Genomic DNA, 24,495 nt, shown 5'->3' with positions numbered 1-24,495 from the left:
GCCCGTTCTTCCAGGTCTTTCCTGGGGTGGGAGGGCTGAGCAGCAAGTGGGCCCAGCGCCCTGAGGGGCTTGGGGGTGAGGTCCACGTGGCAGAAGTCCAATGGCGCTGGGCCATCGCCCCACCATGGGTGGGTCTGGCGAGTTAAAAAGTTGCAACAAAATGTCATGGTTCTTGGCTTGGGTGGAATTTTATCAGCTCCACCATCACCAGCTGATCTGAAGCTCTGCTGGGCAGTTAGAGTGTCAAAGATTAATTTTGCAAAAGGAGGAAGTAAATTAATCATTTCCTAATTCACACAGGTGCAGGTGCTCTGTGGGAACGCAAGCCCTCTCCAGCCGAGACAAGAAAGAACATCTAGTGGAGAGATGCCATGTGGGTGTTCGACAGTCAACAGTTGGACAAGACTGATCAATGGGAACAGAGGTCAGCACAGTGGTTACCTCTGGGGGATATTGATTGGGAAGGTCCCTTGGGACCTTTCGGGAAATGTCCTCTATCTTGACCTGAGTGATGGTTTCATGGGTACCTACTGATGCAAAAACTCACAAGGGTGAGCTCTTAAAATTTGGACACTTTCCATAGACAAGTTTTTTAAAGTAAAAAAAAAAATCATAGGGACTGACATATCTTGTAAATGACACACACACTGATGGACAGATGAGGGATAAAGCAAATCCAGGAGATGTTACTGGTACAAATCCAGGAGATGTGGTGAGGATATGGATGTTCTCCAATTCTTCCAACTTTTCTGGCATTTAAAAATTGGGAGAGACACAAAAGGTCACATGCTGTATGGTTCTGTTTATATGAAATATCCAGGATAAGTATATCCAAAGAGACAGAAAGCAGATTAGTGGTTGTCAGGGGCTGTGGGGAGGGGGATGGGGAGTGACTGCTGACGGGCATGGAGTTTCCCTTTGGGGCGATGAAAGTGCCTTGGAACCAGATAGAGGCAGTGGTCACACAACATCGTAAATGTACAAAATGCCACGGAATTGTACACTTTACGTGGTTAATTTTATCTTATGTGGATCTCACTTCCATAAAAAAATAGGAAAGTTCAAGAGAACGTTTGGGTAGTAAAATCAATAATGATGTTTTCTTCCAAAAAAAGGAAGGAAGGAAGGAAGAGAAAAGACAGAAAGATTAGCCCATGCAGTCTTCAAAGCGTGGTTTCTTAAGTTTGTTCATTTGAATGAGAAGAAAATAGTTCAAAATTATCTCCCTAAAGCATCCTTGTTACTTTGAGTCATTACTCTAAGCAAATACAATGAGCCAGCTGGATGCTATTCACACACACGCACACACACAAGAAAAGGTCACAGATACACCAGAAGGTTAATGGATGATCGTTCTCTCTGGTGGTGGAATTCTACGCCATCTTAATTTGCTTCGTTATACTTGTTTATCGGTCCTGAAATGTTTGTAATGAACACATATTACTTTTATTAGGAGGAAAAAGGACACACTCCAAAAAGCTGTTTTCATTTAGGAAAGCACACGCCACCACGGCAGTCACAGAGAGGGGCTGGGTACCAGGGCAAGGGCATGGCCAGAGGGAAGGATGCTGGCAGGGCCGGCTGAGGCTGGAAAGAAAGGTGGGAGGTGGAGGCAGGAAAGGAATGAGAGAGGGGAGGGGGGACCCTGGGGGAGGGGGGACCCTCTTGCCTTTCCTGCCCCACTCTCCCCATGCCCCCACTTCTCACCCCCCCAGCTGTGCCATCCCCAGCCCACCCCTGTCCCTCAGGTCTCAGGGGACTGGCCCTCAGGGGGGTGGATCCCTTGGCTCTCAGAGGAGTGGCAGCCACGTCTGGGCCTGGGGACAGCAGTGGGGCCGGCCGGACCTTGACCTCCCTCATGACCTGTCCACCCTCAGCCACCCACTCCTCTGGACCCGCCTCTTAGTCATGCCTGGAATGCAGATGAAATACAGATGCCCAATTAAATTCAAATTTCAGACAAACAATGGATAATTTTATAATATCCCAAGTAGTGCATGGGATATACTTACACACAAAAAAATTTTGTGTTCTAAAATTCAAACTTAACTGGATACCCTATATATATATATATATATATATATATATATATATATATATATATATATATATTTTTTTTTTTTTTTTTTTTTTTTTTTTTTTTTTTTTTTTTTTTGCGGTATGCAGGCCTCTCACTGTTGTGGCCTCTCCCGTTGCGGAGCACAGGCTCCGGACGCGCAAGCTCAGCGGCCATGGCTCACGGGCCCAGCCGCTCCGTGGTATGTGGTATCTTCCCGGACCGGGGCACGAACCCGTGTCCCCTGCATCGGCAGGCGGACTCTCAACCACTGCGCCACCAGGGAAGCCCTACCCTATATTTTTATTTGCTAAGTCTGGCAAGCCCACCTGTGGGATGCCTCTGGCGTCAGCTCTGTCACTGACATAGTCCGCCCTGGCCCTCTCTGAACCTCAGTTTCTCCAGCTACAAAAAAACGTATAAACTCAACCACACTGGGCTGTGGAGGGTTCAGAGAGGAGGGGGTCATCTTAGCAGCTCACAAGAGTGAGCACGGCTCCGGTGCGGCCCACGGTGCAGGATCCCCAGGAGAACCTTTGGGCTCAGGTCGGTTGTTATCCCCATGTTACAGGAGAGGAAACTGAGGCACAGAGAGGGAAAGTGATCTGCCCAGCCTGCATCTGAGTAGTGGCGAGGGTAGGAGAAGTAAGGCTGATGATGTCAACAATAATAGTGAACCCTGCACTGCAGCTGCATAATCTCATCAAATCCTTACAGCAGCCCGGCAGGTGGGGACAATCGCTCTTATCCGTTCAGAGGGAATCACATGAACAGAGAGGTAAGGTGACTTGCTCAAGGTCACACAGTAAGTGGCAAAGCTGGGATCCTAACCAGAGCCTGGATTCTGAGTCTATGGTTCTCCTCCAGATGGGGCCCATAAGCTGCAGCAACTTAGTACCCGGGGTGGAGGAGCTGGTACTACCAGCAATAATGAAGTTCCTCTTCACTGCATCTCCACCTGGGCACTTGGACATCTGCGAATGGATCATTCTGTGTACCGGGCCGTTCTGTGCACTGTAGGGTGTATAGCAGCATCCCTGGACTCCACCACTAGATACCCGCCCACTGCACTTCCCAAGTTGTGACGGCTAAAAATGTCTCCAGATGTGACCACATGTCCCCTGGGGGCAGAATCACGCCCAGGTGAGAACCACGGGGTCAGACAAGCCCCTGGTCCTGAGCAGGGCTGGTGGCACAGGGGGCACTGGGGTGGGAGATGGGGCACTCACGCTCTGCAGCTTGGCCTCCGTGTCCACGATGTTCCTCTCCACCTGGTCAGCATTCTTCTGCAGCTGCTCAATCAGCTCTGACAGCTCCTTGTTAGAGATGCTGCAGGCGGAAGAAGCGAGGTAGGCTGAGGGCCAGAGGGCAAGGGCCGGGTCCCCACCAGCACCCAGCCTCCCAGGCTGTCCCCAGCCCCAGGCTCAGAGCAGGAGCTGTCCAGTGAGCCTCAGATGGAGCTTGGCTGTCCCCCCAGGGCAACGTCACTAAAGGCACAGAAAAGAGGCAGCACCTGGCAGGGAATCAGCCCTCGCTCTGGCCATCACTCTAACGTTTCTATTTTACCATGTTGGCAGAGCACACTTACCCTGTTTTTCCACATTTTCTACTGAGATGTAAAATTCACCCTGTTAAAGTGTATAATTCAGTGGTTTTTAGTGTATTCACAAGGTTGTATAACCATCATCACTATGTAGTTCCAGAATGTTTTCATCACCCCCAAAAAGAAACCCCGCATCCTTTAGTACTCACTCCTCACCATCCCGCCCTACAGCTCCTGGCAACCACGAATCCACTTTCTGTCTCTATGGATTTGCCTATTCTGGACATTTCATAGAAATTGAATCATACAATACGAGCGAGGCCTTTCATGTCTAACTTCTTTCACTTAACAATATTTTTGAGGGTCATCCATGTTACAGCATGTGTCAGTGCTTCATTCCTTTTTATGGCTGCATAATACTCCACAGCTTGAATATCCCACATTTTACATATCCAGTCATCCACTGATAGACATTTGGGTTGTTTCCATCTTTTGGTCATTACGGATCAGGCTGCTATGAACATTCAGGCACAAGTTTTTGTGTAAGCAGCATTATTAAATACCTGATACTTTTAATCTGCTCACTCTTTATATTTAAACAAATTTACTAAAAAAGGGAACTTGCTCTTCCCATTGCAAACATAAAACCAGAAGTCCTTGCCATCAATGGAGGTAACCACCAAAATAAATTCCACGGAAATAAAAGGATGGCATTAAGCTCTAGCCAGACACTCGGCCGCCTGCACACGTTGAAACTGAGCGTTGCCCTCACCTGCTTAAAAGCAGAGCTTGGCACATACTGCAGCCAAGTTAGAGCTGTGCTGGCACCAGGCTGAGACCTCCTGGGTGTTATCAGAGCATCTGAGAGAGACCTGAAATCAGAACGGCTTTCTCACTTGGTGTTTCTGTGTCTCCTCCTGTCACATCTGTCTGCCCCCCGAAATCACACCACAGACCACTCTGGCAAACGCTACTGTGGGAGTGAAGACCTTGGCTTTGGACTCAGATGTGGGTTTTCACTGTGCGACTTGGCCAAGCTGCTGTCCCTCTCTGTGCCTCTGCTTCCCGCTGTCAGATGGACCTTTCCCAGTGGGGTGTTAGGGATGGGAGTGAGGTTATGCAGGCAAAGAGCTGGGTGCCCAATAAATCTCACAAAGGTTCAAAGGTTCATGATTATAGTCGTTAAGGAGCCTTACTGATCAAGCTCCAACTTTGTTTTCTTTAAACAAAGGAAGGAACAAAGACCAGAGAGGGAAAGCAACTTCGTTAATGTCACACAGCCAGCCAGCCAGCTGGCCAGCAACGGTCAAGATTAGTACTTAGTCCTCTAATCTCCATCAAAGACCTTTTATACCGGCTCCACAGTGGGGCCTGAGAAGCTAAGCACCCAGAAGCAGCATTCTGCCCATACTCAAGCACTTACTGTGTGCCAGGCCCAGTAATGCACACAGGCACAGCTACCCCCAGACTGGTAGGAAATCAGCATTTATAGAAATAGTCACGAGACTGAGGCAGGCATGACCAGGCAAGCCTCCTGACCAGCTTGGTAGGAATGGGGATGGTCAGTGAAGGCTTCCTAGAGGAGGTGGTGGTGGCTGGGTTCTGAAGGATGAAGAGGAGTTGGGGTTTGTGGGCAGAAGGCTCCGATGAAGAGAGGCCATAAAAGAGGCAGGTCTTGGGTGTGTCCCTTGGGGTGGGCCAGGGCAGGGCTCTTGACCATCAAGCAGAGCGGGCAGCCAACTCTTCAGACTGGAATTCCTCAGATCAAGGCCTGGGACGCACCTGTTGTGGCACGAAACATTTAGATTCCCAGGCACTAACCCAGAGCCTCTGAATCTGGATCTCCAGAGCTGGACCCAGGAAGCTGTATTATTATTGCTGCTGTTTTTACAGGTTCCCCAGGGGACCCTGATACCCTCCAGGGTTTGAGGTCCAACACCGCAGGTACTGCTGGCATGGGGGGAAGCTGGAGGCGGGTGGAAACAGGCAAACAAACAGAAGCTACGAGTCTGTCCAACCATGTCCCAAACCTTGCCTGAGGGCCTGCTCTGTGCCAGGTCTGGACACACAGGAACTAGGGGGAAGAGGGGAGGGTCTTAGGGAATAAGACCCAGGCCACACCCTCTGCAAAGTCAACCGAGGCAGCCTTTCCCAAAGTGGGGCCCCAGGAACCCCAGTCCTGTAAATCACTCCTGGAATGAAGGCTTTGTCAGTCTAGGCAGTTAGGAAAACCCAACTCCTCAATAAGTTCAGGAGCCAGTAAAGGCTCTGAGAAGTCCTGCAGTGGAGAAAGCTGGTATTCAGTGGAGCATCCAGGAAGGCTCAGAAGAGGGGACTGTGGGTGGAGGATCTGGGTAAGGAGGGATAAGGCTGCCAGGTCATGGGCTGACCCCCACTGCCCCCCCACCCTGGCTGGGCGGAGCACATGGGGAATGTGAGCACTTCTGCCCTCAGCCCTACCCCAGCCACTGACCCCAGCCTGGCCTCAGCACTCAGACATGTTGAGTCTCAACCCATTATTTAACCCATGACAGTTGGGGCCACCACTGGGAACCTGCAGTGTAGGTTAGGTGGGGGCCTCATCCCTGTCAAGTCCAACGCAGCTCCACCTCAGGGCATGGGGCCAGCTCTCAACCAGCCCCTTCACTGACTGGGGCAGGTTCGAGGAAAGTGCCTCCTGGACCCCGCCCTGGCCAGCCCATTACTCCAGCTGAAGCCCAGCACTGGAAGGGGACACAGGGTGGGGGTGGGGGGGACAGCCAGCCCCAGGGACCTGGTGCTCCTGGTGGAGAACAAAGGACAGCTCAGTGGGAGCTGTGGTCAGACCGGCATGGGTTCCATAGTCCTATTGGACCACTTACTGCTTGGACCATCCCAGGTAAGCACCTTACCCTCGAGGCGCCTCAGTCTCTCCATCTGTTGATTGGGGATGACCACAGAGTCACCGTGGTAATTGGACACTTAGTGCACACGCTTCACCAGACATCAGACACGTTCACAGCATCCTCACCTTAAGCCCCTGGGGGAGGTTTGTGTGCCCCTTTACAGGTGAGGAAACCAGCAATTTTACTTGATAGATATCAAGAGAAATGAAAACATAGGTCCACACAAAAACTTGTACACAAATGTTCATAGCAGCACTATTTACAATAGGCAGAAAGTGGAAATAACACAAATGTTCAACTAATGAATAGATAAATGAAATGCAGAATATCCATACAATGGAATACAGCTCAGCCAAAAAAGGAATGAAATGCTAATACAGGCTACGGTATGGAGAAACCTGGAAACCATTAGGCTAAGTGAAAGAAGCCAGATACAAACAGTCACAAAAGGTCCACTTATATGAAATGTCTAGAATAGCTAGATTCCTCGAAGCAGAAGGTAGATTAGTAGTCGCGAGGGGCTGGGATGGGGAGGAAGAAGGGGAGCAAGTGCTGGAGGGTGTGGGTTTCCTTTCAAGGTGATGAAATGTTCTAAAATTGATTATGGTGATGGTTGTAGAATTCTGTGAATATACTCAGAACGGCTGAATTGTACATTTTAAATGAGTGAGTTATATGATATGTGAATTATATCTCAATAAAGCTGTTATCGAAAACATTGGCAAGTGCCATTTGTAAGTGATAGGGGTTTGTTTCTTCTTCCCTCACCACCTCGAGTGGGCCCTGCCTTTTTATCCTGTTTTCCGTGGAGGCTGGGCCAGCTCCAGGTTATGCCCAGCTGCCTGGCAGATGCTAGTTAAACACTCACGGAGGGATGACCATGTGCCCGGCTGGTGCTAAGCAAATCACATATAGATTAGCTCATTAATCCTACCACCCCCTGAAGTAGCACTGTTCTGAGTGCACAGAGCCATTAGATAACTTGACCACAGTCTCACTGCCAGAAAGCAGGGTGGAGCTGCGATTCCAATCCAGGCCTCTGGAGAACAGTCTCAGCACTTTTGCCTTTTGGGTTTGGAGTCCTGAATGAGTGGCCCCAAAGGGTCCTGCATTCCTCCTGCCATCTAGCTGGCCATGGGAGCCAACGTGTGTCCCCTTGAGAGCTGCAGAGCCCCACACCAGGAGTATAGGAATGTGGGCGGGTTGGGAACCCGCAGGGAGTGGGTGCAGATCCCAAGAGGGCTGGGAACTGGCTGGGCCGGTCCAGCTTTTCATCTGGCTAATGAGCCACACTAAGGCAGCCAGACGCGCGGCACCAGGGTGCTGTCAGCCCGACTGATGGAGGCCCAGATACAGCCCTTCCCTAGCAACCTCTTCTGAGTCTGGTCCCACCCACGGAGATGAAAATCTCCTGGCTGAGCCAGGAAAGCGGCTCTGAGTGACAGGCTGAGAGAGGGACACGCCCAGCCTCCCTCCACTTACTCAGAAGTCTAACATGGACACAGGGGCTGCAGGCAGTGACCATGGGCACTGGTAGTTGCATCCGAAGTCATCCAGCCCCACCTGCTCATTACATATGTGAGCAAACTGAGGCCCTCAGAAGCGAACGCACCCGCCCAAGGTCACACGGTGGGCAGCCAGTGTCCTTAGTCAGACAGGGTTCAAATCCATTTGTGTAACCTTAGAGGAGCTACTTTACATTTCTGGGCCTCGGTTTTATCATCTGTCAAATGGGCGAGATACATCCTATCTAGGTAAGTGAGGTGGGCAGGGAGGGTCAGGGTCACTTCTGGAAACACCAGAATCTCAAGCTTCAAAGACCACTTTGGGGTTCAAGGACTGAGCTGGAGGTTGGGAGCAGCTTCTGGGGGCCCATAAGCAATTAGACATCATGTAAGCTCACGAGTGGAGTGTCACTGGTTTTACCAGCGCCTAAAACAGTGCCTGGCACACAGGAGACACTCAACAAATACTTATGCTGTACAGCAGAAATTAACAACATGGTAAATCAACTACACTCCAATAAAAATTAAAAAAACAAAAACAAAAACAAATATCCATTCTAATCACCTAGCGCAGGGGCCCCATAAATGGTGACAAAGACTATTCATGAAACACCTTTTCATTGCACTTTTACTCCCTGCAGGGCTTGCCATTCAAATGAGACTGAGCCCTTACATTGCTCCCTGATCTGTGCGTGGGGCTCTGCCTGTGGACCCCCTTTCTCTTCTGGGAACCCCTTCTTGCCAGTGGCACCCGGTCCTGTAAAATAGGTTCCTTCTTAAAAAACAGTAACTTGGGGGCTTCCCTGGTGGTGCAGTGGTTAAGAATCCACCTGCCAATGCAGGGGACACGGGTTCAATCCCTGGTCTGGGAAGATCCCACGTGCCGCGGAGCAACTAAGCCCGTGCGCCACAACTACTGAGCCTGCACTCTAGAGCCCGTGTGCCACACCTACTGAAGCCCACGTGCCTAGAGCCCGTGCTCCGCAATGAAGAAAAGCCACCGCAATGAGAAGCCCGTGCACCACAACGAAGAGCAGCCCCTGCTCGCTGCAACTAGAGAAAGCCTGCAAGCAGCAATGAAGACCCAACACAGCCATAAATAAATAAATAAATAAATAAATAAATAAATAAAAATTTAAAAAAAGAAGTAAATGTTAAAAAAATAAAAATAAAACCCAGTAACTTCACAGCACTGGGGACAGCAAGGTGAACAATGCCAGGGAGAAGGTGCGTCTACATGGAGGACACGGCACTCTCTCGGAATCCTCCTCGATAACGCACAACCTCCGTGCCATCGCTGGGAGCCAGCAGACAAACGCAAATTGAGGGACGGTCTACAAAACACCTGACCAGACCTCTTCAAAAGTATCAAGGTCACAAAAGACCAGACTAAGGGTTAGATGACAGACCTGACGACTAAATGCAACCTGGGGTCCTGGAACAGAAAGAGGGCATAGGGGGGACCTGGGGAGGCAGGACAAAGTTCATAGCTCAGTTTTCTACAAAAAGGTTCCTTCTAGAGTTCCAGGTTTTCCAGCAAAATCCTATAGGAACGGATGCTTCTGGGTGATGGTGTGTCCAGGATGCCCACCTGGACAGGTAGGGCAGTGGGTGCTGTGGCCTGACACCCCATCTGGTAAAAGCTGACGGGGACCCAAGACTAGGCTGTCTCCAGAAACAGCCCTCTCAGCCCAGCCCAGGCTGCAGTCAGGGGATGCGAGTGGGTTTCACAAGCCAGGTATGGTCACACCCAGCAGACTGGGGCTGTTTCTCCAGAGAACCTGCCCTTGTTTTCTTTTCCAGGGCTGAGGAAGTTGGAGTCTGGCGAGGGTCCAGGAGAGTCGAGGTCCCATCTAAGGCACGACAAGGGGTCCCGTTTACTTGGTCTGGTCTGCGTATGAGACTCCTGGTAAGAGGAGGGAAAACGGGGTGCAGGCCGCCCGGGGGGCTGCCTCAGAGCCCCGGAGTGGGTTTGAGGACACTCGGGGACAAACAATTGCTCTCTGGGTCTGAGCCCACAGGCACCAGCCTGGAACAGACGTCTCTTTGTATCTCAGGATGTACTCTGAGTGCTGGAACTGTGGGGAGACGGCCTGGGAGCCTCAAGTGGCATCGGGTACACTCGCTCTGTCACCAGGAGTTAGAAACTCAATAACCACAGCCTGACCTGCTTTGCAGGTGGCCACTAACAGCCCAGGAGGTCAGCTGCAGAGTGGGGAGCTGGGGCTGGAACCCAGTGCTGTGCTGTCCAGGGGGCAGCCCAGGACAGCCTGTGGTCTGGTCAGCGGGCCAGCAGGGATGCCAACTAGAGAAGTGAGGACAGAGGTGGCACTCCAGGTCACCCAGACTCTGTAGATGCTCCATATGGAGCAAAAAGAAAGAGAACACAGGCGTCTCAGAGGACCCTCAGCCCCACCCACCACTAGTCACTTCTTCTTGCTATAGTTTGTGTGGGGAGCCCCTGGCCCTTTCCCACGATATAGCTGTACTGCAGGTTAACCTGGAGGGTAAGCACCCAGACCAATGGCAGGCAGCCTAGATTCAGATCCTGACTCAGTCCTTGTTAAGCTGTCAGTTACTTAGCCTTTCTGAGCCTCAGGTTCCCCATCTGTGACTGGGGGTCATGGCAGTCCACACCCCTCAGGGCTGGGGCGGTTAACTGAGAGAGCAGATAGAGGACTTCCCTAGTGGCAGAGTGGTTAAGAATCCGCCTGCCAATGCAGGGGACACGCGTTCAAGCCTTGGTCTGGGAAGATCCCACATGCCATGGAGCAACTAAGCCTGTGCTGAGCCTGCGCTCTAGAGCCCGTGAGCCACAACTACTGAGCCTGCATGCCACAACTACTGAAGCCTGTGCACCTAGAGCCCGAGCTCCGCAACAAGAGAAGCCACTGCAATGAGAAGCCTGCGCACCGCAACGAAGAGTAGCCCCTGTTCGCCGCAACTAAAGAAAGCCTGCGTGTAGCAACGAAGACCGAACACAGCCAAAAATAAATAAATAAATAAATAAATAAATAAATAAATAAATAAATTTATCAAAAAAAAAAAAAAAAGAGAGAGGGGATACAAAATGCTGCCTCGGGGGGACCCTGGGGTTCTCTGCTTCCACCCAGAGTCACCACCCAGGGATTTGGGCTCCTTTTTTTTTTTTTTTTTTTGCGGTATGCGGGCCTCTCACTGTTGTGGCCTCCCCCGTTGCGGAGCACAGGCTCCGGACGCGCAGGCTCCGGACGCGCAGGCTCAGCGGCCATGGCTCACGGGCCCAGCCGCTCTGCGGCATATGGGATCCTCCCAGACCGGGGCACGAACCCGTATCCCCTGCATCGGCAGGCGGACTCTCAACCACTTGCGCCACCAGGGAGGCCCCTGGGCTCCTTTTAAGGAGCAGATAAAGGCCAGCAGCTAAGGCTCCATGTGAGAACCCACGGGCACGGAGAGCTAAAAAAAGACCCCAGGCCACCCACACCATCCACACCGATCCTTGTGCAAGCCCAGACACACTCTGCTTCCACCTTGTGGATGTCACCTCGCCCGGTCGTGGAGAATTCACAAGTAACCTCAATATTTGGAAATGTCTCCTCCAACTCCTGCAAGGAGAGGCCACGCACATATACAGGTAATGAGGCTGCAAGGAGGACGCGGCTCCCAGGCCCAGTCTGGCTGGACCACCTTGGCTTTGGACTAAGGATCAGGTCACTAGGTTTGGGGATTTGAGAGGTTCAGGGTGTTTCTACCATGAGTTTTGCTGCTCTGAGAACTCTCCCCTGTCTGCATCCAGGAAACCACAGGACGGAAGGGTGGGGAGGCCTCATCTACCAGGTCATTTAAGCAGAACCCCAAGAACCACCCCAGATCCCTGGCTCTCCCTCTCCTGCTTCCACCTAGGAACAGAGCCCAGTGCTCCCATCCCCTCTCGGGCCCTAAGGTCTTCACCTTGATCAAGCGCATCACCTCTCCCCTGGACCAATGCAATAGCCACCCCCAACCATCTCCTTGCACCCTGACTCTCGCCGCCCCCAGCCAGCTTCGGCACATTTATCAGAGATCTTTCTTTTTTTTTTTTTTTTTTTTCTTTTTGCGGTATGTGGGCCTCTCACTGTTGTGGCCTCCCCCGTTGCGGAGCACAGGCTCCGGACGCGCAGGCTCCGGACGCACAGGCTCAGCGGCCATGGCTCACGGGCCCAGCCGCTCCGCGGCATATGGGATCCTCCCAGACCGGGGCACGAACCCGTATCCCCTGCATCGGCAGGCGGACTCTCAACCACTGCGCCACCAGGGAGGCCCTATCAGAGATCTTTCAACGATGCAACCAGATCTCGCCATTGTCCAGCCTCAAACTTGCCAATGCTCCCAAACACTCTCAGAAGAGAGCTCACTCTCCTGCCCAGGACCTGCCTCTCCCGCCCCAACCACTGCTGCCTTTAGCTCTCCCTCTCCTGGTCACCCTGCACCAACTGGCCCATTCCTCTCCATCCGGCCTGCAGGGAGGGAAACTGAGTCAGCCTGGACCAGGGAAAGAACGTAGACTGAGTTTGGGCTCGAGCAGGTTCCTTAGTCTCTCTGTGCCTCGGTTTTCTCATCTGCAAAATGAGTTTAAGAATCAGCCCCACCCAGAGGGTTGAGACAATTCAAGGAGATGATCCTTGTAAAGCACTCTGGACCTTGGACGTGGCTGTCACACCACAAAGGCTCAGGTTTGTTTCACTTGCCTACCCTTCATTTCCTTGTCCGCACAATGAGGTTATTGCATCTACTGACTAGGTAGCAAACAGAAGTGGGTGGGGTCGGCACTATGTCACTTTGCTTTCAAGGCCATCGCTGCCCAATAAAAACAGAATATGAATATATTTGTAGTTAAGTCTTCCTAGTAGCCACATGAAAAACATAAAAAGAAACAGATGAACTTAACTTTTTTTTTTTTTTTTTTTTTTTTTGCGGTACGCATGCCTCTCACTGTTGTGGCCTCTCCCGTTGCGGAGCACAGGCTCCAGACGCGCAGGCTCAGTGGCCATGGCTCATGGGCCCAGCCGCTCTGCGGCATGTGGGATCTTCCCGGACCGGGGCACGAACCCGCGTCCCCTGCATCGACAGGCGGACCCTCAACCACTGTGCCACCAGGGAAGCCCTGAACTTAGCTTTTTTTTATACACTATTTTATTTAACCACATATAGCTAAAATGTTATTTTGACAGCTAGTGAAGAGAACATTATTAGTGAGATAGCTTACATTCTTTTTTTCATAGTAAGTTCCTCAATGTCTGGCACGTGGTATACACTTGCAGGACATCTCAGTTTGTTCTAAGCACATCTCATGTGGCTGGTGGTTAACAAATAGGACAGCACAGTTCTGGGTGGTTCTGGGGCCTCTGGACCGCTTTGCTCTAAGCCCATAGTGACTGCAGCCCATCAGTTCTGCCATAATGAAGCTGATAGATGCTCAGAGCATCTATCCACTTCACTTAGTGCCTGGTACCTAGGGACATGTAATAAAAGGTCATTTCCTGCCACTCTCCCACCAGACCCACACACGCTGGCCAGACACCTGCCCAAGGCCAGGTCTCATCTATGGGTCTCTGGCTGCCTGACTTCAAAACAATCCAGGGCTCCCAGCTGTGCCCATCAGAGCATGGTGCCTGGTTGTGCAGTGCCAGGGCACACAGACCACAGCCCCACACCCTTTCCCAGGCCACCGGAGCTGTAGCATCCTTGCCCATGGCCATGGGGCAGAGCCAGGGGCATGAGACCTGCTCCAGCCATCCCTCCCTCCTGCCTGAGAGAACGGCTTCTTTCCTGACCTGCCACTCCAGGGAACAGCTCACACCCCAGACACCGCGGAGAGGCCACAGCTCTGCCATAACCCCCACCCCAGCTGTCACTGTGCCCCGTCGGTCACAGCTCAACTTGCTTTCTCTTTCCGGGTGTTGAGATGGGAACTGGCAGGTTAAGAGTGTGTCTGATGGGGACGGCCCTTCCTCCCTGGCCAGGGCCACCTCACCGTCCAGGCCTGAGTCAATCCCCATGTTCTGGCCCTTGATCATGTCCATGGTTCCTCCCTTTTGGGGTTAATTCTGTGTCTGTAGGTGCCAGCGGGGAGGATCAGTCTTGGAATGCCTGGAATGCACAGGAGCCCACACCTCTCCCAGGAACCAGCCTCCCCAGCCTCGCCCCTCCTAGAGCCCAGAGAAGGGGTCTGGCCTCCTACTGGCCACGTAGGCAGGCTGCCTCCAGGGCCAGCCAGGCCCTAAGCGGCTCCCAGGCAACCTCCAAGCTCATCTTGGGGGCTAGGTGGCTCCCAGCCTCCACCTCCTTTAAACACTGCCTGGCTGAGAGAGTGAAGGTTATCACTCCAGTACACCTGCCTTGCCCCTGCCACAAAGGCACACACAGTAGGTTCAAGAAATAATTGCTGAATATGAACAACCAAACACTGAGAGGACTCACTAGATGCCCATCACCCACTCAGCCCTTTCCTGCAACATCTGCTGAAATCTCGCAGCCCTGGGAAAAGGGCACCCTTATAGTAATTGGGGCGCTTTTCTTAATTCTGTGTATTAGGTTATAAACTTTTGGACAATAAGGATTTACTCATCTCTTGGGTTGGCCCTTCTGTAGCCTTTAATTCCAGGCCTTGCACAGGCTTGGGGCTCAATAAATAGGTATTGAATTGAGTAGGCATTTTATTTTTATTATTATTATTATTTTTTTGTGGTACGCGGGCCTCTCACTGTTGTGGCCTCTCCCATTGCGGAGCACAGGCTCTGGACGCGCAGGCTCAGCGGCCATGGCTCACGGGCCTAGCCGCTCCGCGGCATGTGGGATCTTCCTGGACCGGGGCATGAACCCGTGTCCCCTGCATCAGCAGGCGGGCTCTCAACCACTGCGACACCAGGGAAGCCCTTATTTATTTATATATTTTTTATTTTTAAATTAATTTATCTTTTTTTCAGATGAAGATAATTGAGGCTCAGAGGGGTTAGGAAACCTGCCCAAGGTCACACAGTTGAAAAGTGATAACGCCAAGATTTGAACAGGTGCCAGAGCCATCTCCTCAGAACATGGGGGATGTCAATATTATTCCACAAACAAAGTGACGGGAGATACTGGGGAGGCGGGACAAAGCAGCAAGGTGTGCACCACCCAGGGGAGGCGTGGTGATTTATATCTTGTTGGCATCTTTATCAGTATAATTAAACCCAGTGGTTGAGTAACAATCAGTGGTGGTAGCTGAGGGTGAGTCATTCTCCTAAGATGTCACCACAAGGGGCTCCCAGCCTGTCCCTCTGAACGGGCCATTGCGGGGAAGGAAATGGTATGAAGAAACCTCTCCCTGGGCTACACCTTCTCCTGGCGCTGACACACAGTCTTGCTTTGATCCTAACAACCCATCATCAAGGTTGGTACTATTATTGCTTGCAGTGCATATAAAGAAACTGAGCCTGGGGAGGAAGGGAGAATTGCCTGGGGCCAGAAGGTCAGCGTATATGCTGGTGACTGCTGCCACCCCCGCCAGTTTTCCAGATCGCCAATATTTCTAGATATTCAGTAACTGCTGAATAAATTTTCACCCCCACCCCCTTGTCCTCTCTCTACCCCTCTTACAGGCCCTGGGGATAGGCCCTTCTCCATTACCAAGTCATGCCACAACTACTGAAGCCTGTGCGCCTAGAGCCCATGTTCCGCAATGAGAAGCCACTGCAATGAGAAGCCCACGCACCGTAACAAAGAGTAGACCCCACTCACTGCAACTAGGGAAAGCCCGCATGCAGCAACAAAGACCCAATGCAGCCAAAAATAAATAAATAAATAAATAAATAAAAAAAATGTTTGCTCAATTCAACACCTATTTATTGAGCCCCAAGCCTATGCAAGGCCTGGAATTAAGGGCTACAAAAGAGCTCCCACCAAAAGATAAGTAAGTCCTTATTGTCCAGAAGTTTATGGTCTAATAGGCAGGATTAAGAAAAGCACCCCAACAACTGTAATTCTAAAGATTCAGATTGCCTGGGTCAGGGTATTTTCATCCATTCTACCCCATTTAGGCCTTGTATCCTAACTTAATTGTGAAAATACAGCTCAGTCCAATAAAATGCAGGGAAAGAGCAAGAAGGAAACAAAGAGAAAGCATGATAATAGGAAATACAAAATAATATGGCAGGAGTAGGTCCAAACACATCATTCATTACAATAAATGTGCATGAGTTAAATTCACCTGCTAAAAGATAAGACTCTCAGGTGAGAACAGGAAAAAAAAAAAGCCAGCTCTATGCCATTTTATAAGGCATGTACCTAAAACAAAATAACACAGGGAGGTTGAGAATAAAAGAATAGAGTGCGACAGACTAGGCAACTGCTGCTTTAGCTCTTTTAAAGGAAGAGCAAGGTGCATATAACTCTATGGACAAGTTATATTGCCCATATACTTAAGGCAATCAGTGAAAACATGTGATTTGATGGCTGCACATCAAAAGACTGAAGTCTGGGCCCTGCCTCACTGATTCTGACTTAACTGGTCTGCAGCAGGACCTGCATCACCTTCAAAGCTCAGGTGATTCTAACGTGCAGGCAGGGCTGGGAACAAGGGAACGAACCACGGTCTTGTGTTACAGGGTTAGGGGAGCAGATTGAGGAAGAATCCCCAGGTCTCTGCAGGAACAAGTCTTGTAGAAAGCAATACCCAGGAAGCACCCAACAAATACCAGATTGACTGGTCAACTGACTGATAGGCTCCCTACTAGAAACTTCCATGGTAATTAGTTGGGTGTGGAGGAATTTACTGTCTATTAATCCTGGGGAAGTAGGTTTTAAGGTGAGAGGGCTGCTGGTGTAGTAACTCTGGCTCCGTTTCATGGCCCAATCTGTTTCTGCCCAGGGAAGACCTCCCCAAAAGTGTGTGCTTTTGGGCTCTCATTACAGACACACACACAGAAGTTCAAGCCACTTTGGGTAACACCAAGGCATGTCTTGGAGATTTTTGCAAGGTTTAAATGGGGCTCAAGCCAATCTCAACACTCCCGGTTGTTACGACGTCATTCCGGGTTTGAGACCAGTGGACAAGGAGTACTGGCCTTGGTTTATGAAGCACCTACTATGTGCCTGATGCTTCACACATGTCACCTCCAGTTCCCTCCATTATCCTACACGCCTCTGATTTGCAGATTCAAAACAGACCTCCCACCACTGCTTACTGAGCACCTGCTGTGTGTTATGCATCGTTCAACGATGTGGCAGTGACCACACAGCCTGCAAAGCCCCTGCCTTCATGAAGCCCAGAGTGGGGCAGGAATGTGGCCAGCAGCACAGCTGACAAGAGGCACAGCTGGACCTGGAAGTCAGGTCTGCATCTCCCAAACCCAGGCTCTTTCTATTCTACCCACCAAGCCCTCCATCCCTGCCTTTAGCTTCAGCTTCCCTCTCAGTAACATGGGAGTTTTGTTGCCCAGTTTATAGTTGAGAAGAGTCAAGCTCCTTATGCAGAGCAGCAGGACTGCAGCCCTCTCTGTTCTTGGTGGCATAAACTCAGAATCCTTCCTCAACCTTCAACTAGAACCAAAAAGTCTCCATGCCCAGGATGGAGAAGTGAAAACCTTAAAAGCCATGAGTCTGAAATCTGAGCCCAGGCTGCTGGCGCAGCAAAGAATTCTGCACGTGACTGTTTTCCTGCAGCTGCTCAGCCTTCCAGGGTCAGCAGGCCTTGATGGGGTGGAGCTACTGGCCAGCGAGCAGCCCATTGTGCATTTATCATATAAGACCTGACAAACCCTCTGCCCAGGAAAGGATGGGCTGGCGACCAGCTGGGACACCCTACCAGCCAGCTCGCCTGCTCCCAGCTCATAGCAGCTGAGACTCTGAAACTCTGAGCCTCACCTGGAAAAGACAGATGAGGGTAGTATTATCTAAGAAAAACAATACAATCATAATTTAGGGAGGTTGTTCCAAGCTAGGACTCAACCTCAGAGGCTGTCATGTGTTCACACCTCTCCCAGTTCCCGTCCTGTTGTCCCCTCTCCACTTCTGAGACTCTCCCTTTGTGTCTCTCCATCCAGAACCCTCTGGCTTGCCCTCCATTTTTTAAAAAGATAAATAAATTTATTTATTTATTTATTTAATTTTTGGCTCTGTTGGGTCTTCGCTGTTGTACATGGGCTTTCTCTAGATGCGGTGAGCAGGGGCCACTCTTTGTTGCGGTTCATGGGCTTCTCATTGTGGTGGCTTCTCTTGTTGCGGAGCACGGGCTCTAGGCGCGCGGGCTTCAGTAGTTGTGGCACGTGGGCTCTAGAGCGCAGGCCCAGTAGTTGTGGTGCACAGGCTTAGTTGCTCCGCGGCATGTGGGATCTTCCCGGACCAGGGCTCGAACCCGTGTCCCCTGCATTGGCAGGCGGATTCTTAACCACTGCGCCAAGGAAGCCCTTGCAGCCTGTTTATGGAGCACACAGAAGATGGGGGATGGGACAGGGGACTCTCTGCTCAGGCCCTCCCATGCAGGAATGGGAAGGGCTCCACCTGCCTGGAGGCAGGAGTGGGCACCTGGGGCCTCCCTCCCCAGGCTCAGGAGGATGGAAGACAGAAGACCCATCAAAAGCAGAGAGAACAAAGACCAAGGACCATTTCTGTCTTCCCACTCCTGAGACAGGCCGGAGCAGGCAGGCTGGGAGAGTGGCAGGCGGCACTGGCAACGCCCCGCACAGCCCTGCCTAGAGCAGAGAGGAGCTGGGACTCCTGGGTCCTCCTCCCTTGACAAAGAGCCTTGGAAACGCTCCCAAAGGCAGCTTCTCCCCCAGCCCCCAGGGCCCTCCAGAGGTCCCTCACCCTCCCTAGAGTGTTGCTTAAAAGGTATGAATTGAGCTCAGCCTCTCCCCACAAAACTCCTTGTCCCCAGGTGAGTGCCCTGACTGTGCCTGAAATGCCACCATTAGCAGCCATTGTTATAGGTTCAGCTCTGTTCTGTATCTAATTTACTAGGTCTCGTTCCTTCTGCCAAGCGAACTGGGCAAGTGAGGGCAAAGCCAGAGAGAGGAGAAGCAGAAAGGGCTGCTGGGCGGAGTCAGGGATACAAAACCCAATGACTCCACCATCTGGCCTGCAGCAGTCCCAGAGACAGCTGCCACCAGCCCCAAGTACAGGTGGGGAGACCTAGTTTCCCTCCCCAGGGGCCCTGAGCCCCCAGCATCAGCCATTTGTGAGCTGTGAGCCCAAGGTGAGTGCCTTTATTATTGGCCTCAGTGTTACCCTCTGTGAAATGGGACACCACCACCAGCCTGGCAGGCTCGGTGTCAGAATGAGATGCTATAACGTCCATGGCCATGCCGGGAGCACAGTAGGTGTTGAGAAATGGCTGCGTGGACCACTCAGTCCTGGTCACACACATGGTGGGAGGTGCGCTTTGCTGACAGGGCCCTCCCCCAAACTGTTCAAGCTTTCCAGCTTCACTGATCAGTGCATGAGTGTCTCTCCATGTGTCTTCTTTTTTCTTTTTGGCTGTGCTGCACGGCATGTAGGAGATTAGTTTTGTGACCAGGGATTGAACCCACGCCCCCTGAATTGGAAGCCCAGAGTCTTAACCATTGGACCGCCAGGGAAGTTTCTCCATGTATCTTCTTTTTTTAAAAAAATATTTTATTTATTTATTTGGTTGTGTCAGGTCTTAGTTGTGACACATGGGCTCCTTTGTTGCGGCTTTCTGGCTCCTTAGTTGCAGCATGCGAACTCTTAGTTGCGGCATGCATGTGGGATCTAGTTCCCTGACCAGGGACCGAACCCGGGCCCCCTGCATTGGGAGCTCAGAGTCTTAACCGCTGCGCCACCAGGGAAGTCCCCCTCCATGTGTCTTCTTAAGCGGGGGTCCATGTGAATGCTGGGGTGAATGAATGAGAGTCAGCTGACCTCCTGCCCCACTTGGGCTGCAGCCTCCACAGCTGGAAGAAGACCAGCTGCCTGGTCACCTCTGGTCTTAGCACCATCCTCATCTTTTAACAGCAGTGTGTGATTACCAATATTGGCTGCCATGATTTACTGAGCACTCACTGTAAGCCCTGGTCTGGGGCTGGGCCCATCACATGCATTATCTTGCTTGATCCACTAGTGACCTCACCAGCTGGGTGTTCCTGCATCACTCCCATTTCACAGATGAGGAAACTGAGACTCAGAGGTGTTACCTGATCTGCCCGAGGTCACACAGCTTAGGAGAGACAGAGCTGGGGCTTCAACTCACACCTGGATGACATCAAACTCTATGCTTTTAACCACCGAGAGGCCCAGGGTACCCCAGCTGGCTTCCAGGAGGACACGCACCTCTTTCACCAGCCTCCAAAGCCTTGGGCCCTGCCTCCCACATAGGGCACCTCCCCATTAGGACTGGACCATTCTCGCAGGACTGTGCCCAGGTGAGGTCAGGAAGCGAGGCGAGGCTGCTGGGTGCTTATTGGGGCCCAGGCCTGTGTGGAGGGGCAAAATTAGCCCCATTTTACAGATAGGGAAGCTGAAGCTCACAGTGAGGCCAAATTTCTTTGCCAAAATCAAACACATGCAGAATTCAGTCTAACTCCAGAGCTGGATCTAACCACTCCATTTCTCCCGATGACAGGGCAGACACCTCCCCAGGAAGTCCTCCCTGATAGCCCAGGTCTCCCAGTAACCCTGACAGCCCCCACTTCAGACCAGTCAGGGAGCACCAGAGCCATCAGGCTGGAGACCTCGTCTGTCCAGCTCTACATCCCCCCGCACCAGGCTCCCATCACCACCACGACACAGTCCTGTAACCACACTAGTAATTAAGCAAAATTCCATCAAGTGCAGAGAGACTGTCAATATCTCTTCTACACCCACCCCCACCGCCCAGGAATGGTACCCCTGGAGTTGTGCAGTGCACTGCCTGTCCATCACGGCATCCAGCTCAATCCCAGACACACAGTAGGTGCCTATTCAAATTTATTCAATAGTTATAATCATCATAGCTGCCGTGGACTGAGGCTTCCTATAATTCTCAACCCTTCCCTGCATTATTTCATTTAATCCTCATGCCAACGATATCACCAGGCAGGTACTACTTTTATGCCCATTCTACAGGTGAGAAAACAGAGGCTCAGAGAGGCCAAGCAGCTCTCCCTAGGTCGCACAGCTGGGAAGCAGGGGCTGGCAGGAGCTGTACTCTCAGCCACAAAGCAGGGCGGTAGGACCAGGGCCCCTCGAGACCCTCCCTGCTGAGCTGGATACTATCCTCAGTGACCTGCACCATCAGGCCTGACCTTGTCATTAGTTCAGGTGTGCACACCAGTTCCCATACCTGTTATTAGGAACCAGGGCAATGAGAGCAGCTGAGTTCACACCCAGTTTCAGCTGATAAAAGGCTGACAAACAGGGAGGGGTGGTTTTCTCCAAGGGGGCTCTCCATTCACTAATTTCTGTTCACTTGTGCAGTCCAAAGCCCGTGACTCCTGGGTGTGAAGGTCACAAGTCCTGGTTCCTGGATCCCCTTTGCTGGGGACAGGGTTGCTGACCCTCAGGCTGGCTAATTCCTATGTGCTGGGGGCATTCTCTCCGTTGTTACATGTGCTCCTCCCAGCAACCCTATGCAGAATATATTAGCACCATCCCTGCTTTGTAGACAAGGAAACTGAGGCTCAGAGAGGTTTCTGCCCACAGCAGATGTAGCAGAGCTGGGACCAGAGGTGAGGAGCTTCTACCCTCCTCAATGCTGAATCTCACTGGCAACCCCGCCCGCCTTCCCCCAGACAGAGGAGGAGGGCCCCAGAAAACTCAGGGTGCAAGAATAACTTGGGGGTCAGCACACTGTGTCCAGCGACCACATCTTAGAGTTACAGGTACAGGCTATGCACTGGGTAACACTCAAGAGATTCTTGTTGACAGAATTGGGCAAGAGGCAACCCCCCACCCCACAATCTGGTCCATGAACTTGTCCCCACCAAGGGGAAAGGGCAGAGGGACATGAGGGGCTGGTACGACCACGGGCACCTGGCTCCTACCCAGGGCTGTGACTGTGCGAGGTCACGGGGGTGTGAAGGAAGAGTCTCTCATCCCATCTTGGGGAGAGAATCAGAAAGGCTTCCTGGAGAAAGACATCTCTATGCTGAGATCAGTCATTCAGCCAGGGGCAGAGGGTGGCTGCTTTGGGCCAGGAGTATTGAAAGGGGCAGGACCTGTGTCCTTGCCACCCTGAGTCCCCGAAGCTGTAAAGGATGGGAATTCCTTCCTTCCTACCCTCTGCTGGGAAGACCAAGACCCTCCCAGCTTGTCTGGATTCATTATAACTTTTGTTAGGTCCAAGCCCAGCCCTTGGGGAACTGGATGGATGGAGAGCTGGAGGAAGGGGGAGCTTGAGGGATGGGGGAGGCAGAGGGCAGGGCGAGGCTGGCCCATCTCTTGGTGTGTGGGTGTGTGCGTGTGTGAAGGACTGGAGGGGCCCCAGTCTTGGTGGGGGGAGAACAGAATAGTCCTCCGTGCCTGGCACAGAGCATTTGATTGTGCAACGTCTGAAAGAACAGTTCAGGGACTGGACGGGACCCCAGCTGGGTTTGAGAGCCAGCTGGACTCAGCCACAGAGGAACAGCATGCAGAGCCCTGCCCATTCCCTGGGGATGTGAAAGACGAGGGAGGCTTGTGTGTACATGTATGTGTGTGGGGGGGGGGCGGGAATCGTGGGAGGGGAGGGGAAGAAATGTCTCTGAACTTGAAACAATGCAAAGGAGAGAGGGGGCAGTGGGGTCACTGGACAAGGGAGTTTCTGAAAGGACTGGAACTCAAAGAAATGGAAGGCCCACATTCCCCATGCCAGTGCCCAGGCCGCCTCCACCTGTCAGACAGGTCTGCCTGGACTGGACCACAGCGGCAGGGTGGGAGCCCAGGCCAGAGTGTCCTCGCTTTCATCTGGGGCCCGGGAGGGAGTGGGGGACTGCTTTCGGTGGAGGGGGTGTCTCAGGTGAGGGCACTTTGGCGTGGATACTCCCAGGCAGGTGGGCTATGCAATTGCTGAGTTCCCCACCTGCCTGAAGCCCCTTGTCGAGAGAAGTCTGGTAAAGGCTCCCTCCCAGCTAGGAGGCCCCGCTCCATTTTCCTTAGAGAGAGGACAAGGCAGGGTCTGATTCTGCCCCCACTCTCGATCTCAGCATCTCCAGTTATGAAGTGAATACATTAGGCTTAAAACCGACGTGGGCTGCTGTTTCAAAGCAAACACACTGAGACACGTTATTCCCTTCCCAGGCAGCCCTGAGAGTTTCGGGGCTTTGTGATTTCTCAGGGGGCAGCCACGCCCCTGAGAAATCACGCAGGGAGAAGGCCCCATCGTCTCTCAGCCGATGCGCAGACCCCGGGGCGGGTGGTGGACAAGGGGTGCCTCAGCCCAGGTTCCCCCGACCCGACCCCACACCCACCGGTTCCCCTGGACCAGGTTCTGGAGCGCAGGATGGCAGGTGCTGGGAAGAGCTGCCGCAGGTGGCACAACCCCACCAGGCGGCCCCCCCCATCCCCGCCTGCCTGACGCCAGGAGCACCTGCGCACTCTCCAAGAAGCACTAGTGAACGCCCGCCACTCAACGCCTCACGCTCCAGCTAAATTTCACGGCCCGGGTGCGCCCCTAGACGATGCTTCTTAGGTCCCCTGAGCACCCCACTCCCCGGCCTTGGGTGTAGCGTCCTCCAGAGGACACACCACTGTCCACCCTGGCGGTGCTTCCTGGCCCAGGATGACCCTTGGCGCAAGGGCGACCCCGCAACACCGAGGTCCCCTGTACCTCCAGCTAAGTTCCTCGCCCTCTAAGCACCCAAGCCAGTGCTCTCTGGGCTCCTAGAACTCTCCGGTGCCAAATAGCGTGTTTTCCCTCGGCGCCCCCAGCCCATCCGCATCCCCACCTTGGCGGTGCTTCCCAGCTCAAGGGTGGCCCTCGCGCCCCGCGTTCCCGCGAGTAGCGCACTCCTGGCTGGGTTCCCAGCCCCCTGGGCCTCCCAGGGCAGTGCTTCCTGCGCGACCCCCCATCCCCCTCAGCCCTCGAGGCCCGGCTGTGCCCCCCACGCCCTGGGAGGTGCATCCCGGCCCAGCACGCCGCCAAGCGCGCTGCGCATGGGCGCCTCCTCACCTGCGGGTCCGAACCGTGGGGCTGTATTTGCCTTTGTTTCTCTTCTTGAAGAGCGAGTTCATGGTGGCGCTCGGGGTGGGCGGGTGGGACGTCGGGTCGCGGCGCCGGGCTGGGCACTGGGCTGCGGAGGCCCCGGCGCGCACCAAAGAGCGGGCAGCGGGCGCAGGTGAGCGAGCGGCAGCGCAGAAGCCCCGAGTGCTGCGCGGCGGCGGCGCGCGGTCACTACTCGCGGTGGGCGGGGCGCTCGCAGGCCACTGGCTCTCCCAGCCGCTCCCGAGAAGGTGGTGCTTACCTTCCCGGAGGAGGGGCACCAGGCGGGCGGGGCTTCCAGGCTCGTGCGGCGCCTGGCCAGATCGAGTGGGGCGTCCGCTCTGGACTGGGGGGCCACCGGGTCTTGTCAGGACACAGCCCACCGCCCAGCA

The 24,495-nt window shown here is 52.9% G+C and overlaps 1 protein-coding gene across 1 annotated transcript in view; it reads right to left on the bottom strand.

Moving 5' to 3' along the window:
- Nucleotides 1–24,135, bottom strand: part of PPL (periplakin) — a 43,923-nt gene extending 19,788 nt beyond the window's left edge. Inside the window, exons 1-2 of the mRNA XM_060078096.1 lie at nucleotides 24,074–24,135; nucleotides 3,286–3,385 (exon numbers count right to left, since the gene is read on the bottom strand). Coding sequence (XP_059934079.1) covers nucleotides 3,286–3,385; nucleotides 24,074–24,135 — 162 coding nt within the window. The remainder of the gene's footprint in view (nucleotides 1–3,285; nucleotides 3,386–24,073) is intronic.
- Nucleotides 24,136–24,495: the final 360 nt, after the last annotated feature.

This window comes from Mesoplodon densirostris, chromosome 16 (genome assembly GCF_025265405.1).
Source record: "Mesoplodon densirostris isolate mMesDen1 chromosome 16, mMesDen1 primary haplotype, whole genome shotgun sequence".
Taxonomy (NCBI): Eukaryota; Metazoa; Chordata; class Mammalia; order Artiodactyla; family Ziphiidae; genus Mesoplodon; species Mesoplodon densirostris.
Note: the sequence above shows the minus strand (reverse complement) of the source record. Positions and strands in the feature narration are given on the sequence as shown.